This window comes from Bufo bufo, chromosome 2 (assembly GCF_905171765.1).
Source record: "Bufo bufo chromosome 2, aBufBuf1.1, whole genome shotgun sequence".
Taxonomy (NCBI): Eukaryota; Metazoa; Chordata; class Amphibia; order Anura; family Bufonidae; genus Bufo; species Bufo bufo.
Window position 1 is genome coordinate 556972379 of NC_053390.1, and position 17281 is coordinate 556989659.

Genomic DNA, 17281 nt, shown 5'->3' on the forward strand with positions numbered 1-17281 from the left:
ATTGGTGTTTGGCACAAGTTATCCATTGGTCAAGCAGATAGAATTGCATTAATAAAAATGATTTTGCTTCCCCAGATTTTGCACATTTTAGCGTCATGTCCGGTTTGGATAGAAGATCATTTCTTCAACCATTTGGAACGACTGCTGAATGACTTAATCTGGGGAAGAAAAAGTGTAAAACTTAAGCAAAAATATCTCTGGTTAGCGGAAGAGGACGGAGGGTTATCGGTTCCTTTTTTTTAGGGATATTATTTGGCCGCTCAAGTTCAGTGGATAAAGTCAGGGGGAAACAATATAAAAGAATTCTTAGAATGGGGATTCAATGGTCCAAAATATGGCATATTTAGTTTATTGGAGACAGGATTCATTAAAAATAAAGGTAAAAAATGCCCAATTTGTCGAATGGTGGATTTATCTTGGGGAAAGATAAAAAAAAATTGCGAATTTCTAACACTTTAAATTTTTCAGCTTTATGGGTGTAGAACTTCAATTAATCACAGATTTTAAATATTGGGTAAATCACGCCATCATTTATGCTTCACAATTAGTTAAAAATGGGATAATAAGAACATTAAAATAATTATGCCCCGGAATTAGTATAGACTCAATGAGTCAATATCGGTACTTTCAATTAAAACAGACATTTGATGCTACACAAAATAGGGATTATTTTATTACAATAGATCACGAATTTACAGATTTTTGTAATAAACACATGACAACAAAAGGTGACCATTTCTCAGGTGTACAGGATAATAAGGAAGGGATTGGGGAGAACAGTTTAATAGTGAAGAAAAATGGGCAAAGGACACAGGATTAAACACAATTAAATGGAATAAGATATATAGAAATATAAAATCAACGATATCCAGTAATTTCAGGATTATTTATTTTAACATTATACATAGGATATACAGGGAGTGCAGAATTATTAGGCAAGTTGTATTTTTGAGGATTAATTTTATTATTGAACAACAACCATGTTCTCAATGAACTAAAAAAACTCATTAATATCAAAGCTGAATATTTTTGGAAGTAGTTTTTAGTTTGTTTTTAGTTTTAGCTATTTTAGGGGGATATCTGTGTGTGCAGGTGACTATTACTGTGCATAATTATTAGGCAACTTAACAAAAAACAAATATATACCCATTTCAATTATTTATTTTTACCAGTGAAACCAATATAACATCTCAACATTCACAAATATACATTTCTGACATTCAAAAACAAATCAGTGACCAATATAGCCACCTTTCTTTGCAAGGACACTCAAAAGCCTGCCATCCATGGATTCTGTCAGTGTTTTGATCTGTTCACCATCAACATTGCGTGCAGCAGCAACCACAGCCTCCCAGACACTGTTCAGAGAGGTGTACTGTTTTCCCTCCTTGTAAATCTCACATTTGATGATGGACCATGGGGGTTCAGATCAGGTGAACAAGGAGGCCAGGTCATTAGATTTTCTTCTTTTATACCCTTTCTTGCCAGCCACGCTGTGGAGTACTTGGACGCGTGTGATGGAGCATTGTCCTGCATGAAAATCATGTTTTTCTTGAAGGATGCAAACTTCTTCCTGTACCACTGCTTGAAGAAGGTGTCTTCCAGAAACTGGCAGTAGGACTGGGAGTTGAGCTTGACTCCATCCTCAACCCGAAAAGGCCCCACAAGCTCATCTTTGATGATACCAGCCCAAACCAGTACTCCACCTCCACCTTGCTGGCGTCTGAGTTGGACTGGAGCTCTCTGCCCTTTACCAATCCAGCCACGGGCCCATCCATCTGGCCCATCAAGACTCACTCTCATTTCATCAGTCCATAAAACCTTAGAAAAATCAGTCTTGACGTTTCAGCTTGTGTGTCTTGTTCAGTGGTGGTCGTCTTTCAGCCTTTCTTACCTTGGCCATGTCTCTAAGTATTGCACACCTTGTGCTTTTGGGCACTCCAGTGATGTTGCAGCTCTGAAATATGGCCAAACTGGTGGCAAGTGGCATCTTGGCAGCTGCACGCTTGACTTTTCTCAGTTCATGGGCAGTTATTTTGCGCCTTGGTTTTTCCACATGCTTCTTGCGACCCTGTTGACTATTTTGAATGAAACGCTTGATTGTTCGATGATCACGCTTCAGAAGCTTTGCAATTTTAAGAGTGCTGCATCCCTCTGCAAGATATCTCACTATTTTTGACTTTTCTGAGCCTGTCAAGTCCTTCTTTTGACCCATTTTGCCAAAGGAAAGGAAGTTGCCTAATACACACCTGATATAGGGTGTTGATGTCATTAGACCACACCCGTTCTCATTACAGAGATGCACATCACCTAATATGCTTAATTGGTAGCAGGCTTTCGAGCCTATACAGCTTGGAGTAAGACAACATGCATAAAGAGGATGATGTGGTCAAAATACTCATTTGCCTAATAATTCTGTACAGGGGTGTATTTGACTCCAAAATTATTAAGTAAGATCTATAAAGAACGTGAACCAAAATGCTGGAGGTGTAGCCAAGAGCCCGCTGATTATATCCATATGATATGGTCTTGTCCGAGTATACAATTGTATTGGCGAGGGGTTTATAGTTCTCTAAGTGCAGAGTCTCTACTATCCCTCCCATGTAAGCCGGAAGTGGCTGTTCTGGGATGCTCCATATCATCAATTAGGGAAAAAGAAAAAAAAAAGGATCTGGACAAGAGGTTTAATGGTGGCAAAAGTCATTATCGCAAGAGAATGGGGAGCAAAAACAGCACCCAGTATTCGGGAATGGAAAAATCTTCTGGTAATGACCGAGAGATATGACGAATACGTTGCAGGCTTTGTATGATTCTTTTTGTCGCTGGGTGAGCGGGCCGGGTGAGTGGGTGGAGGGATTGGGGTGACCAATGGCAATGACCACCGAGACGACCACTTCGGAGGGGGGGGGAATAGGGGTGATAAGTTTGGACCGACAGTGAGAGAACGAGTTTAATGGAATACGGAAGAAAATAGAAGCTTTGTCAATGTTTTGATATGATTATTGATTATGTATTGGATTCCTATTTTTATCTGTATGATGTAATTTATAAGGTATTATCTCTGTCATGTTGGCAGAACTTGTATTGTTCCATTTAGACTCGGAACTGTCAAGTTCTTTTTTTTGTAAATCTTGTGTTACCAAATTTAATATATAAATTGAATAAAAAAATAAATAAAAAAAAAACACTCTCAGATGCCGTGGTGACATTTGACAAATGCCACAAGGGGGCCCACTGAGATTTATTGCCCAAGGGCCCAAATGAACCTGGAGCAGGCCCTGGTTCTTACCACCCTGTACAGGAGCACAGCTGTATCAGTCTTTCAGTGTAGCTGTATCAGCAACAATCAAATCTATAATAAAATAAAATCTATCAATCAAAATCTATAATAAAAATAAATAAATAGTGCAATTTTTCAGAGCGTTTTTCAATTTTGATGTGACTGTTGGGGGGATAATTCTATAAATGGTGTAAACTTATGTGGAATTAATTAATGTGGTACAGGGAAAGACACTTTTCTCCAGCCCTATACCAACTAGTGATTGGCTTGCTTTATACAGAATTTTATGTCAGAATTGTGTTATAATTTTGGCGCAAAATGGCACATCTTAGGCGCAACCTTTACGTTGAAGCTCTGCTACCTCTCTGAGAAGCTCCAGCCCTTTTAGGAGCATGTTGAGGAGAAGTGTAGAAACCCTATCTGTGCCAAATTACACCAAAATTGCGCCACTTTTTACACATTTTAGGCACAGAAACATTAGTAAATCTAGGCCCCAGTATTTAAAATGTGTAAATTTTTGGACCAAGTTACATGCGCAATAAACATACCCGTGTTTCCCCGAAAATAAGACAGTCATATTTATTTTTCCTAAAAAAAACCCACTATGGCTTATTTTCAGAGGATGTGTTATGGCTTATTTATCAGGGATCCAGTGAGAACTGGGTCCAATCTGCACACTGATGCTGAGGAGACTTTCACTTACACTTTCTCACTCAGCTTGCTGTGCACAGAACGACTGGGACCTGACAGGGGGAGCCGATTGTGTTGATGGCGCTGCCCGCAACTCTCCCGTCACCTACAGATGTGGGGCAGATCAGACAGCATCTACAGCAGCTGTCACAATGGGGCCGATGAGAAGGGCTGCCCGCTTCTTCTTTACTGCTCTGCACCGGTACATAGCCACGCCCATCACTATGGCTTATTTTAGGGGTATGTCTTATATTGAGCATATAAGCCGCAACCCTGCTATGGCTTATTTTATGGGTATGTCTTATTTTCAGGGAAACACGGTATAAACACATGGCCGCAAAGCAGAAATGGAGCAACAATTGACGCATTCATAGCTCTAAAATAAAAACTGATATTAAAAACAACAACAATAGTGATATATAAAGAATAAAGTACCCCACAAAATTAATGTGCAGTATAAAATGTGTAGCATAAAATACAGCAGTGAGGGTCTAAAAGGCCGAGCATACAGATTGGCAAACTAATACCTCATAGCCAAGGTGGGACACATATGTAATAATCTGCAACATACACTTGGTCTTCTAGTGCATTTGCCATGCCAAGCAGCCAAGCCCCGGCTGGTCAACCTATCAGTGAGCCTGGAGGCCAAGCCAATTGGGTTCCTGGTTCAGCATCCATCTGCTTCTTGCCTGTGATTCATATGTGTCCTGGTTCTTGTTACTGCATTTGTGAGTTGTGCTACTTTTAACTCCTATTTAGAACTCCTGGTGAACTGACTTTGGCTTGGGTCTGGATTAACTCTGTGTCTACTGATGTAGCGCCAACTGATTTTCCTGGCTTGTATTTCTCTCCTGCTACTTCTTTGTATCTGATAGGTGTGCAGACTCTGCTACCTGTGAGCTTTCACCTGGTTTCTGCCACATGACTGTAGAGGTAACGTGGGTCTGTAGTAGCAAAATCCAATACGCCTTGCAATAGGCTCTGGTGAATACATAGAGGTGGCCCTATATCTACTAACCGGAGTAGTGAAGAAAGATATGTAGAAGATTTAGAGTTTGCTGGCGGTGGTCCTGGATAGTGACCTCTGCATTCTTCCTCATCTCTGTTTCTTACAACATTCTTATAGTGTTGAGGATGTGCTTACATTAGAAGGATCAAGACAACATCAGAAATTACCTCAACAGTGATGTACAGTACATCCGTACTCAGGAGAAATCACTAGCTTTCTCACTACCTTTCAATAAAATGAAAAAAAAACAAAAAACATTAATTTGTATAATATACCATATTGCTAGCGCTAGATTAAAAATTTGATCAAATTGACCCAACCACAAATATAGAAAATTGGAATCCCCACCCCATAATGATGTAGAATGGAACCATAATATAAATTAGCAAGGGAAGGTTATGTAAATCAAAAGCACTAACCTAAAGATAAATAATAACTATCAAAACAGAATATACCTGTATACACTGTAAACTAATCAATATAGTGTTATAAATAGATAATCACAAATAGTCATAGAAACAAAGCTGGGGCAACAGTGTCCATTCTTTATCAGTAGGTAACTTTCTAAAGCAATCAAGGTCGCTCCCTTGGTCAGGGGTTACATTTAAGGCCTAGTTCACACGATCGTTTTTTTTGGGAGTGTACGGGCCGTTTTTTTGTGTTCCGTGTATGGTCTGTATACGGAACTATTCATTTCAATGGTTCCGCATTAAAAACGGAATGTGTTCCGTAAGCATTCTGTTTCCGGATTTCCGTTTTTCCGTTCCGTTGAAAGATAGAACATGTCCTATTATTGCCCGCAAATCACGTTCTGTGGCTCCATTCAAGTCAATGGGTCCGCAAAAAAACTGAACACATATAGAAATGCATCCGTATGTCTTCCGTATCAGTTCCGTTTTTGCGGAACCATCTATTGAAAATGTTATGCCCAGCCCATTTTTTCTATGTAATTACTGTATACCGCATATGCCATACTGAAAAACGGAACGGAAAAACAGAACGGAAACACAACGGAACTCAAAAACGGAACAACGGATCCGTGAAAAACGGACCGCAAAAAACTATAAAACCCATACGTTCGTGTGAACTAAGCCTGAGGCTACTTTAACACTCGTGTTTGGTGTGGATCCATCATGGATCTGTACAGACATATCCGTTCAGATAATACAAACATCTGCATCCGTTCAGAACGGATCCGTTTGTATTATCTTTAACATAGCCATGATGGATCAGTCTTGAACACCATTGAAAGTCAATGGAGAACGGATCCGTTTTCTATTGTGCCAGATTGTGTCATAGAAAACGGATCCCTCCCCAGTGACTTACATTGTGTGTCAGAACGGATCCGTTTGGCTCAGTTTCGTCAGATGGACACCAAAACGCGTCAAGCAGCGTTTTGGTGTCCGCCTCCAAAGCCGAATAGAGACGGAACTGAGGCAAAACTGATCTGTTTTGGACCGCTTGTGAGAGCCCTGAACGGATCTCACAAACGGAAAGCCAAAACGCCAGTGTGAAAGTAGCCTTAGGCCCCTTTCACACGGGCGAGTTTCCGCACTGAATCCGGACCCATTCATTTCTATGGGGCTGTGCACATGAGCGGTGATTTTCACGCGTCACTTATGCGTTGCGTGAAAATCGCAGCATGCTCTATATTGTGCGTTTATCACGCAACGCAGGCCCCATAAAAGTGAATGGGGCTGCGTGAAAATCGCAAGCATCCGCAAGCAAGTGCGGATGCGGTGCGATTTTCACACACGGTTGCTAGGAGACAATCGGGATGGAGACCCGATCATTATTATTTTCCCTTAAATAATAGCTTTCTGAATACAGAATGCATAGTACAATAGCGCTGGAGGGGTTAAAAATAAATAAAAAATAATTTAACTCACCTTAATCCACTTGCTCGCGCAGCCCGGCTTCTCTTCTGTCTTCTTCTTTGCTATGTGCAGGAAAAGGACCTGTGGTGACGTCACTCCGGTCATCACATGATCCATCACCATGGTAAAAGATCATGTGATGGACCATGTGATGACCAGAGTGACGTCACCACAGGTCCTTTTCCTGTACACAGCAAAAAAGAAGACAGAAGAGATGCCGGTTGTGCGAGAAAGTGGATTAAGGTGAGTTAAATTATTTTTTTTAACCCCTCCAGCGCTATTGTACTAAGCATTCTGTTTTAAGAATGCTATTATTTTCCCTTATAACCATGTTATAAGGGAAAATAATACAATCTACCCAGCACCTAACCCAAACCCAAACTTCTGTGAAGAAGTTCGGGTTTGGGTACCAAACATGCCTATTTTTCTCACGCGAGTGCAAAATGCATTACAATGTTTTGAACTCACATGGAAAAATCGCACATTTTCCCGCAACGCACCCGCCTCTTATCCGGGCAAAAAACATGACGCCCGTGTAAAAGAGGCCTTAGAGTTGGAATCCTGGTGAACCCTTGTACAAGCATTAAGTGAGTCTTATTCCTCACTTAAAGTAAACAAGACTGACAACCGACAGTAGAAACAAGTGAGGAAACAATCATCAGGATAGTCATGAAAAACAGGACCACCGGTGGATGAATAGTTATAGAAACAAAGCTAAAGAAACAGATCTGTCTACCCTGCCACGCCTTTCGGTTGTAATAACCTTGATTCATAAAAGCCTTTTTCCACTTATTTAGCCAAAATGCACATCAGGATTCATCCCACTCCTGGGGTTTTGAGAATATAAGTCCATTGCCTGGATGTGTTATGAACAAATGCACTTTACTACATTCCAAGGTCTGTGTCACTACCCAGTGATGGTTTTATATACTTTAGAAACAAAGGACCTATGTTGTCCCTTTTTTTTTTTCCTGTGGGCTCTTTACTTACATACTGTACATACATAAACACCTAAATATACATGCATACAAACACATGCTCCGAAAAACAAATATGCTCTCATACAAAAAAACAGACCTATACAGGTACTTTGAGGGGCTATTTTGTAAGTGGCTACCTCCTCATAAAGGGCAATGGGCCATGCTCTTCCAACGGCTGTTGGCTTTGCACTCCCTTATACCCTGCAGCTCATGAAGAAAGTGTGAAGAAGGTGCCTCAACAAGGCCTTAAAGGTCATCTGTCAGCAGATTTGTACCTATGAAACGGACTGGCCTGTTGCATGTGCGCTTGACTTTTTAATATATGCAAATGAGCCTCTAGGAGCAATGGGGGCATTGCCCTTACACCTACAGGCTCTGCACTCTGACAGGGCCAGATGTGATGATGTTTTCACTGCCTGGTCCTGTCAATCAAAGTGCAGGGGGCACGGCAGTGGCAGAGAGAGCTGAGCCTCTAGGTGTAACGGCTATACCCCAGTTGCTTAAATATATTAAAACATCATTTTTCTCAGCAATGTGGCCACATATGAACATGGGACCAACATAGATTCCAAGTGCAAATGTAACAGGTCAACTTCAAAGGGACAAATCTGCTGAGAGATGCCCTTTAAATGTAGCACAAAGTTTCCTGCCAACTAAACGATCCCACCAACACCTAAACTTATGCCCTCCCACCCAAAAAGAAATACAATTATGACATAAGCGTTTATATTTTAATCTTGAGGTTGTCTAATACAGTCACTTTGAACCTTGAGGTTTACATGAAATGTCTGAAAATATACAGGTCCAATCATGTGGCTGTCTCCATTTGCACATGGTGCACTTCAATTCATATTTAACAATCAGCATTCACATATATCATATAGCTGGGAAATAAATAAAGAAATCATTATGACTGATGTTTCCAAACAGCCTGATGAGAGTACAGCTCAAGTCCCAACATCCCTGTAGTCAAGATGTGTTGTCCATTATATGACTATGGATCTGGAGCACATTGTAGTCCCTTGCCATCTAAAAAAATGACAGCTTCATCCATTTCCTCTTTATGGAATTTTGAAACTTTTATACTGTGGTTTCCGTTTTTTTAGCAGTTTTTGAATTAAGGTATTGGCGTAATATGGATTTCTCATGAATATACCTGAGAAATAAGAAAAAAAAAATGAACACAATATATACAATAGTAAGATAAACTTTGTCTAGTAATTTTGAGAGTCATAATGTTTACTCTTTATAAATGTACACTGTGGCAAAAGCCATTTCTGATACATGAAGAGAACCTGTAACCTCTCCTGACATGTCTGTGTAATAACAATTCTGGAAACTTTTCATATAACTTTATGTTGTGCCATTCCTCTATTATTCCTACTTTATATTAATGAATACATTTCCAGCAGTCTACAATAAAGGTCCATTTGGGTTTAACCCAGTGGGGTATCCCTAAACTAATAGAGAAATGGGACAGCAGCAATTTGAATGGAGAAAAAGTCCTGCATGCAGTACTTTTTCTCCCATAAAAAATAACTGATCTCTGATGGAATCGGCACAAATTGATCATAACTGATGCTCAAAAACAGACGGATCAGTTATTTTAAGTGCAAACTGATGCTAGCCGTGCATAACTGATGCTCAAAATAAATTATCAGTTTTTTTCTTCTGATGGATCAAAAGAACAGAAAGCTAAATGGTGATGTGAGTTCAGCCTTAGAGAATCTAAAAGTAGACCATACACACAAAATAAAAAATTGCCCTTACTCCCCAAAGAGGTTTGCTGCCCCTTAATGGGGTTATCCAACTTCGGGGACCTTTCTGCCAGACTGCCTGACCTCACCAGATCTGTGGAATGAAGCATACTTACCTGCTCCCTGCCACTCTGGGTTTGGGCTCCTTTGGTCACGTGTTGCCATTGATGTGCACCGGTCCCTGCTCATAAAGTCTGGTTTGACGGGGGCCACGTGTGATGCTGCAGCCAATGACTGGTGTTCACATATTCCCCATGTTTGACAGGAGCCCGTGATGTGACATATGAGGGACATGTCACTCAGTCAGTGGCTGCAGTGGATCACGTGATCCCCGTCAAACTGGATGTTTATACACGGGGACAGGAGAATGTTAACAGTGGTGGGGAGTAGGTAAGTATGCTTCTCTGCACAGGCCCGGTGAGTTGGGGGGACAGTGTGATAGAAAGGCCTCCTAAAGCGGGACAACAACTTTAAGGGACCTTTGCCTACTTCCACTTTTAGGGTACATTCACACAGTTGCAAGAAAAAGTATGTGAACCCGTTGGAATGATATGGATTTCTGCACAAATTAGTCATAAAATGTGATCTGATCTTCATCTAAGTCGCAACAATAGACAATCACAGTCTGCTTAAACTAATAACACACAAAGAATTAAATGTTACCATGTTTTTATTGAACACACCATGTAAACATTCACAGTGCAGGTGGAAAAAGTATGTGAACCCCTAGACTAATGACATCTCCAAGAGCTAATTGGAGTGAAGTGTCAGCCAACTGGAGTCCAATCAGTGAGATGAGATTGGAGGTGTTGGTTACAGCTGCCCTGCCCTATAAAAAACACACACCAGTTCTGGGTTTGCTTTTCACAAGAAGCATTGCCTGATGTGAATGATGCCTCACACAAAAGACCTACGATTAAGAATTGTTGACTTGCATAAAGCTGGAAAGGGTTATAAAAGTATCTCCAAAAGCCTTGCTGTTCATCAGTCCACGGTAATTGTCTATAAATGGAGAAAGTTCAGCACTGCTGCTACTCTCCCTAGGAGTGGCCGTCCTGTAAAGATGACTGCAAGAGCACAGCGCAGACTGTTCAATGAAGTGAAGAAGAATCCTAGAGTGTCAGCTAAAGACTTACAAAAGTCTCTGGCAGATGCTAACATCCCTGTTAGCGAATCTACAATACGTAAAACACTGAACAAGAATAGATTTCATGGGAGGATACCACAGAGGAAGCCACTGCTATCCAAAAGAAACATTGCTGCATGTTTACAGTTTGCACAAGAGCACCTGGATGTTCCACAGCAGTACTGGCAAAATATTCTGTGGACAGATGAAACCAAAGTTGAGTTGTTTGGAAGAAACACACAACACTATGTGTGGAGAAAAAGAGGCACAGCACACCAACATCAAAACCTCATCCCAACTGTGAAGTATGGTGGTGGGGGCATCATGGTTTGGGGCTGCTTTGCTGTGTCAGGGCCTGGACGGATTGCTATCATCGAAGGAAAAATGAATTCCCAAGTTTATCAAGATATTTTGCAGGAGAACTTAAGGCCATCTGTCCACCAGCTGAAGCTCAACAGAAGATGGGTGTTGCAACAGGACAACGACCCAAAGCATAGAAGTAAATCAGCAACAGAATGGCTTAAACAGAAGAAAATACGCCTTCTTGAGTGGCCCAGTCAGAGTCCTGACCTCAACCCGATTGAGATGCTGTGGCATGACCTCAAGAAAGCGATTCACACCAGACATCCCAAGAATATTGCTGAACTGAAACAGTTCTGTAAAGAGGAATGGTCAAGAATTACTCCTGACCGTTGTGCACGTCTGATCTGCAACTACAGGAAACGTTTGGTGGAAGTTACTGCTGCCAAAGGAGGTTCAACCAGTTATTAAATCCAAGGGTTCACATACTTTTTCCACCTGCACTGTGAATGTTTACATGGTGTGTTCAATAAAAACATGGTAACATTTAATTCTTTGTGTGTTATTAGTTTAAGCAGACTGTGATTGTCTATTGTTGTGACTTAGATGAAGATCAGATCACATTTTATGACCAATTTGTGCAGAAATCCATATCATTCCAAAGGGTTCACATACTTTTTCTTGCAACTGTATATGGTAGAGTTGGTACAGACATTTCTGCAAAGGCAGACTGGGAACTTAAAGTGGCCCTGGAAAAAAAAAAAAAAAAAATGGCCCATGTTTTAGGCAGATCCAGACTGACAGAATGCTGGGCAAAAATTAGGCAGAGCCAGCAGTACCTTCATGCAGCACAAAATACTGCCCCAGCAGAACCATATACCACAGTGCAGCACAAAATACTGCTGCATGTGCTGCAGTATCCAACTGTATCACTGTTCTGAAGAGAGTGATACAGTTGAATTCTGGGACTACCTGATGCTCCTAATATTAATTAATGCTGAGAGCATCAGATCGTTAGGCACCCAACCAGGAGGGCTCCAGTGGCCCCTGAGCATCAGCCCACCAAGAAATTTCCTTGTAGGGTCTATGGCTAGTCTGCCCCACTTCTGCCAGTGAAAATCATTCCAATTCATTTGAATAGTCATTTTGGGGCCATCCACATCGATTTCTGTAAGCCCCATTTAGATGACAGGAACAGTCGTCCTTAACTGCTTCCCGACCGCCTAACGCACGGATGCGTCCTGGCGGCGGTCGATTCATTCCTCCTGGACGCATCCGTGCGTCATCTTGCGAGACGCGAGATTTCGGTCAGAGCCGGCCCACGCATGCGCATTGCGGGCCGGCAAAAGTTAAAGGACAATTTTGTCACCAGCCTGCCAGCCAATGATCATTGCTGGCAGGCTGGCGATTTGGTCCCAGCAGAGGAGCACACATCACAGTGAGTAGCCACCAAACACTACACTTAGCCCCAGATCACCCCCCATCACCCCAATTAACCCCTTGATCGCCCCTGTCAATCACCTAGTGAAAGGGAAAAAAGTGATCAGTGTAAACTGTCACTTTTTTTTCCCACTGGTATTGACTGATAGTTTTAGGATAGTTTAGGCCCCTTGGTTAGGTAGTTAGCGATCGTTTAGCGCCCAGCCCACCACACCGCAGCCACTGATTCGCTGATTAGCGTATTGCTAATCAGCTTTTGTACTTTTATAGTATCTGTAAGTGATCAGAACTGATCACAGTCAGATCTATAATAGTATTAGTGTCACCTTAGTTCGCCCTCCACCCAAAACGCAGTGTTTGCCCGATCAGGCCTGATCGGTCGCCCACACGTGCGTTCACCCACGCTCCTGCCCCGCCGCAGTGACAAAAATGTATATAATTTTTTTATCACTGCACAATCACTTTACAAGCGCTGCGGCAATAAAAAAAATCAGTTTTGATATTTTTTATCAATCGCAGCGGCCTCCGGTACTTCGCTAGCCTCCCATTTGTAAGACAGGCTTGCTTTTTTTCTTGGGTAGACTCAGGGAATACCCCCTAAATTTAGTAGTCCAAATGTCAAACAGGGGGTATTCTTCTGAAGAGGCCTACAGGCTTCTGACCCAGTTGGATGAGGAATGCGAACCCTCATCTGACGAATCTAGCGGGTCAGAATATGAACCTGTAGAAAGCAGTGGCAGTCTGACCCAAAGTTCGGACGAGGAGGTTAAGGTCCCTGATAGCACCAGGCGTACCCGGCCCCGTGTTGCTAGACCACAGGTTGCGCAGAATCCGCTTCAAGGGTAGCAGAGTGGGGCTGGCGCTGTCGGATTACGTGGTGAGGCATACACCAGCAGCGCAGCCCATCCTGGACCTAGTACCAGCACTGCCGTACTACATGGTGAAGTGGCGAGCACCAGAAGGGCAGTTGAAGCTGGTACGGTGGCACGTGCAATAGTTACCCCGTCGCAGCCACCGCACAGACAGGCCCGTAGAGCCCCTAGAGTCCCTGAGGTGCTGGCAAACCCTGATTAGCAGTCCCCAACTTCAGCCGCACCTGTAGTTCCCCCTTTCACCGCCCAGTCTGGAGTTCGGGTTGAGACAGCTCAGATCGGTTCGGCACTGGGATTTTTTGAGCTGTTCTTGACTGCGGAGCTCTTGGACTTAGTCGTGGCAGAAACAAATCGGTATGCCACTCAATTTATAGCCGCCAACCCGGGAAGCTTTTATGCCCAGTCTTTCCGGTGGAAACCAGTCCAAGTTTCCGAAATTAAAATTTTTCTGGGCCTTCGCCTCAACATGGGTCTAACCAAAAATCATGAATTGCGGTCATATTGGTCCACGAACCCAATTCATCACATGCCCATGTTCTCTGCTGCTATGTCCCAGACACGATTTGAGACCATCCTGCGTTTCCTGCACTTTAGCGACAACAGCACCTCTCGTCCCAGAGGCCACCCAGCTTTTGACCGGCTCCACAAAATTCGGCCCCTCATAGACCACTTCAATAACAAATTTGCAGATTTGTATACCCCTGAGCAAAACAACTGCGTAGACGAGTCCCTTATACATTTTACCGGGCGCCTTGGCTTCAAACAATACATCCCAAGCAAGCGCGCCCGGTATGGGGTCAAATTGTATAAGCTCTGTGAAAGGGCCACAGGCTATACCCACAAATTTCGGATCTATGAGGGTAAAGATCAGACCCTGGAGCCGGTCGGTTGCCCTGACTACCTGGGGAGCAGTGGGAAGACAGTCTGGGACTTGGTGTCACCCTTATTTGGCAAGGGGTACCATCTTTATGTGGGCAATTTTTACACAAGTGTGCCCCTCTTCAGGCATTTGTTCCTAGAACGGATTGGCTGCTGTGGCACCGCGCGACCTAGTCTTCCCCCAACGGCTCGTTACCACCCGTCTTGCAAGGGGGGAGAGGGCTGCTTTGTGTAACGAAGAACTGCTCGCGGTGAAATGGAGAGACAAGCGTGACGTTTACATGCTCTCCTCCATTCACGCAGACACGACAATACAAATAGAATGGGCAACCAGTGTCATTGAAAAGCCCCTCTCAGTCCACGACTATAACCTTCACATGGGAGGGGTGGACTTCAATGACCAGATGTTGGCTCCTTATTTAGTTTCCCGACGCACCAGACACTGGTATAAGAAGGTGTCTGTATATTTGATTCAATTGGCTGCATATAATAGTTTTGTTCTCTACAGTAAGGCTGGGAGAACAGGATCCTTCCTCAAATTTCAGGAAGAGATCATCGAGAACCTCCTGTATCCAGGAGGTTCCATGGCCCCATCCACCAGTGTAGTGAGCCGTCTACACGAGCGACATTTCCCCAATGTCGTGGCTGGTACCTCAACCCAACAGTCACCCCGAAAAAGATGTCGTGTCTGTAGCAGGAGTGGAATAAGGCGTGACACCCGCTATTTCTGTCCTGACTGCCCTGACCACCCTGCCCTATGCTTAGAGGAGTGTTTCCGGAAGTACCACACACAGGTACACTTAGCATAGGGATTGCATCTCACAGGACAGGCACACAGGGCTATTAGGGCCCTTTCACTCACAGCTGCTGCAAACCTCTCCTTTCACCTGGGACAAAGTGCATAATGTACTTCGCCACATCTTTGGGCGATTTGCGCTTTGCACATTGTCCCATGGGGAAGGAGAGGTTTGTCCTATAAAGGTAAAAAAATAAATTAAAAAATCACCGGTAAGCAAAAAAGTTAACGTTCTGTTCAAAAAGTTTAATAAAGTTTATATGTTCCGTTCAAATGTTATTATAAAGTTAATAAATTTATTGCGTTGCGGCCTGGTTTTTCTTTTCTTTTTTGTTTTGTTTTTTTACCTTCCAGGTGGACCAACCGATCGACTAGCTGCAGCACTGATGTGCATTCTGACAGAAGCATTGCGCTGCTGTCAGATTACACAAAAGTCGGTGTATTCGGCGCTGCAAGACAAGATTTCTCCTCTGCAGTAAAAGATACGTTTGCCGAGGCATATGAGCTGAGGGGGCGGTGGTGTTCATATGCTTTGGCAAACACTGTGTATATAAAAAAAAAATTAAAAATCCCAGCAATGATTTATTCATCCACATAGATTGATGTGAATGGAGAAATCTGGTTTGCCAGGGCATACGGGCTAAGTGGGTTTGGATGTTGGGCGGAGCTCCTATGTCCTGGCAGACGCCTTGCCCCTCCTTTTTTTTTTTTGGCAGAGATTTTTTCATCCACATTGATCGATGCAAATGAAGAAATCTGTGCCGTCCATTTTTTCTTTCAACCCAGAGGCTGAACGGAAAAAATATATATCATTACCCGTATGCTCAATATAAGGAGAATAGCAGAAACTCCTAATGCTGGCCATACATGTAATGATTGTGGAGACCCACAAATGCCAGGGCAGTACAAACACCCCACAAATGACCCCATTTTGGAAAGAAGGTATTCGCTGAGGGGCATATTGAGTCCAAGAAAGATTGAAATTTTTGTCCCAAGTTAGCGGAAAGGGAGACTTTGTGATAAAAAAAATATATATATCAATTTCCGCTAACTTGTGCCAAAAATTTTTTTTTTCTATGAACCCACCATGCCCCTCATTGAATACCTTGGGGTGTCTTCCTTCCAAAATTGGGTCACATGTGGGGTATTTATACTGCCCTGGCATTTTAGGGGCATGAGAAGAAGTCTGGAATCCAAATGTCTAAAAATGCCCTCCTAAAAGGAATTTGGGCCCCTTTGCGCATCTAGGCTGCAAAAAAGTGTCACACGTGTGGTATCGCCGTACTCAGGAGAAGTTGGGGAATGTGTTTTGGGGTGTCATTTTACATATACCCATGCTGGGTGAGATAAATATCTTGGTCAAATGCCAACTTTGTATAAAAAAAATGGGAAAAGTTGTCTTTTGCTGAGATATTTCTCTCACCCAGCATGGGTATATGTAAAAAGACACCCCAAAACACATTGCCCTACTTCTTCTGAGTACGGCGATACCAGATGTGTGACACTTTTCTGTAGCCTAGGTGGGCAAATGGGCCCACATTCCAAAGAGCACCTTTCGGATTTCACAGGGCATTTTTTACACATTTTGATTTCAAACTACTTCTCACACATTAGGGCCCTTAAAATGCCAGGGCAGTATAACTACCCCACAAGTGACCCCATTTTTGAAAGAAGACACCCCAAGGTATTCCGTGAGGGGCATGGCGAGTTCCTATAATTTTTTATTTTTTGTCACAAGTTAGCGGAAAATGATGATTTTATATATTTTTTTTCTTACAAAGTCTCATATTCCACTAACTTGTGACAAAAAATAAAAACTTCCATGAACTCACTATGCCCATCACGAAATACCTTGGGGTGTCTTCTTTCCAAAATGGGGTCACTTGTGGGGTATTCATACTGGTGGTGAGGTGAGGTGGTTAACGATGCCGAATAATGACTCTCTATAAAAGACAATGTTGCTTACTTAGCGATTGTCCTTTGTATTTCTCGCTCTTCCTCATCATTCAGTCGCTGCAAAATGGTTTCCAAAAGTGGAAGGCTAAATTTAATATACTGTGCTACCTGTTGAGCAGAAGAATCAAGTATTGGTGATATGCTTTCCTAGCAGCTGTAAACATAATTATGTTCCAAATGTAATGTGGACATACATCACTGCTGATCTCTTCTGCTTCTCTGTCCATGAGGAACATCCTTGCAATGTTTCCTGAAGGGCCTTGTAAGAGTCTTTCCCAGAGCGGACAATCTGTGCTCTTCAGCTTTTTCTTTTCTAAAG

General features: G+C 42.6%; 1 protein-coding gene across 4 annotated transcripts in view; it reads right to left on the minus strand.

Annotated features, from left to right (window-relative positions):
- Positions 1 to 8560: 8560 nt before the first annotated feature.
- Positions 8561 to 17281, minus strand: part of RASSF6 (Ras association domain family member 6) — a 103074-nt gene continuing 94353 nt past the window's right edge. For 3 of the 4 annotated variants that reach the window (XM_040418138.1, XM_040418137.1, XM_040418139.1), the window contains 3 exons: positions 17157 to 17275; positions 16973 to 17070; positions 8561 to 8992 (listed from right to left, as the gene is read on the minus strand). In XM_040418138.1, the coding sequence (XP_040274072.1) occupies positions 8917 to 8992; positions 16973 to 17070; positions 17157 to 17275 (293 nt within the window). In that variant the 3' untranslated portion in view covers positions 8561 to 8916. Of the gene's footprint in view, positions 8993 to 12101; positions 12228 to 16929; positions 17071 to 17156; positions 17276 to 17281 lie in introns of those variants that run through there. The other variant, XM_040418140.1, reaches the window with a different exon arrangement.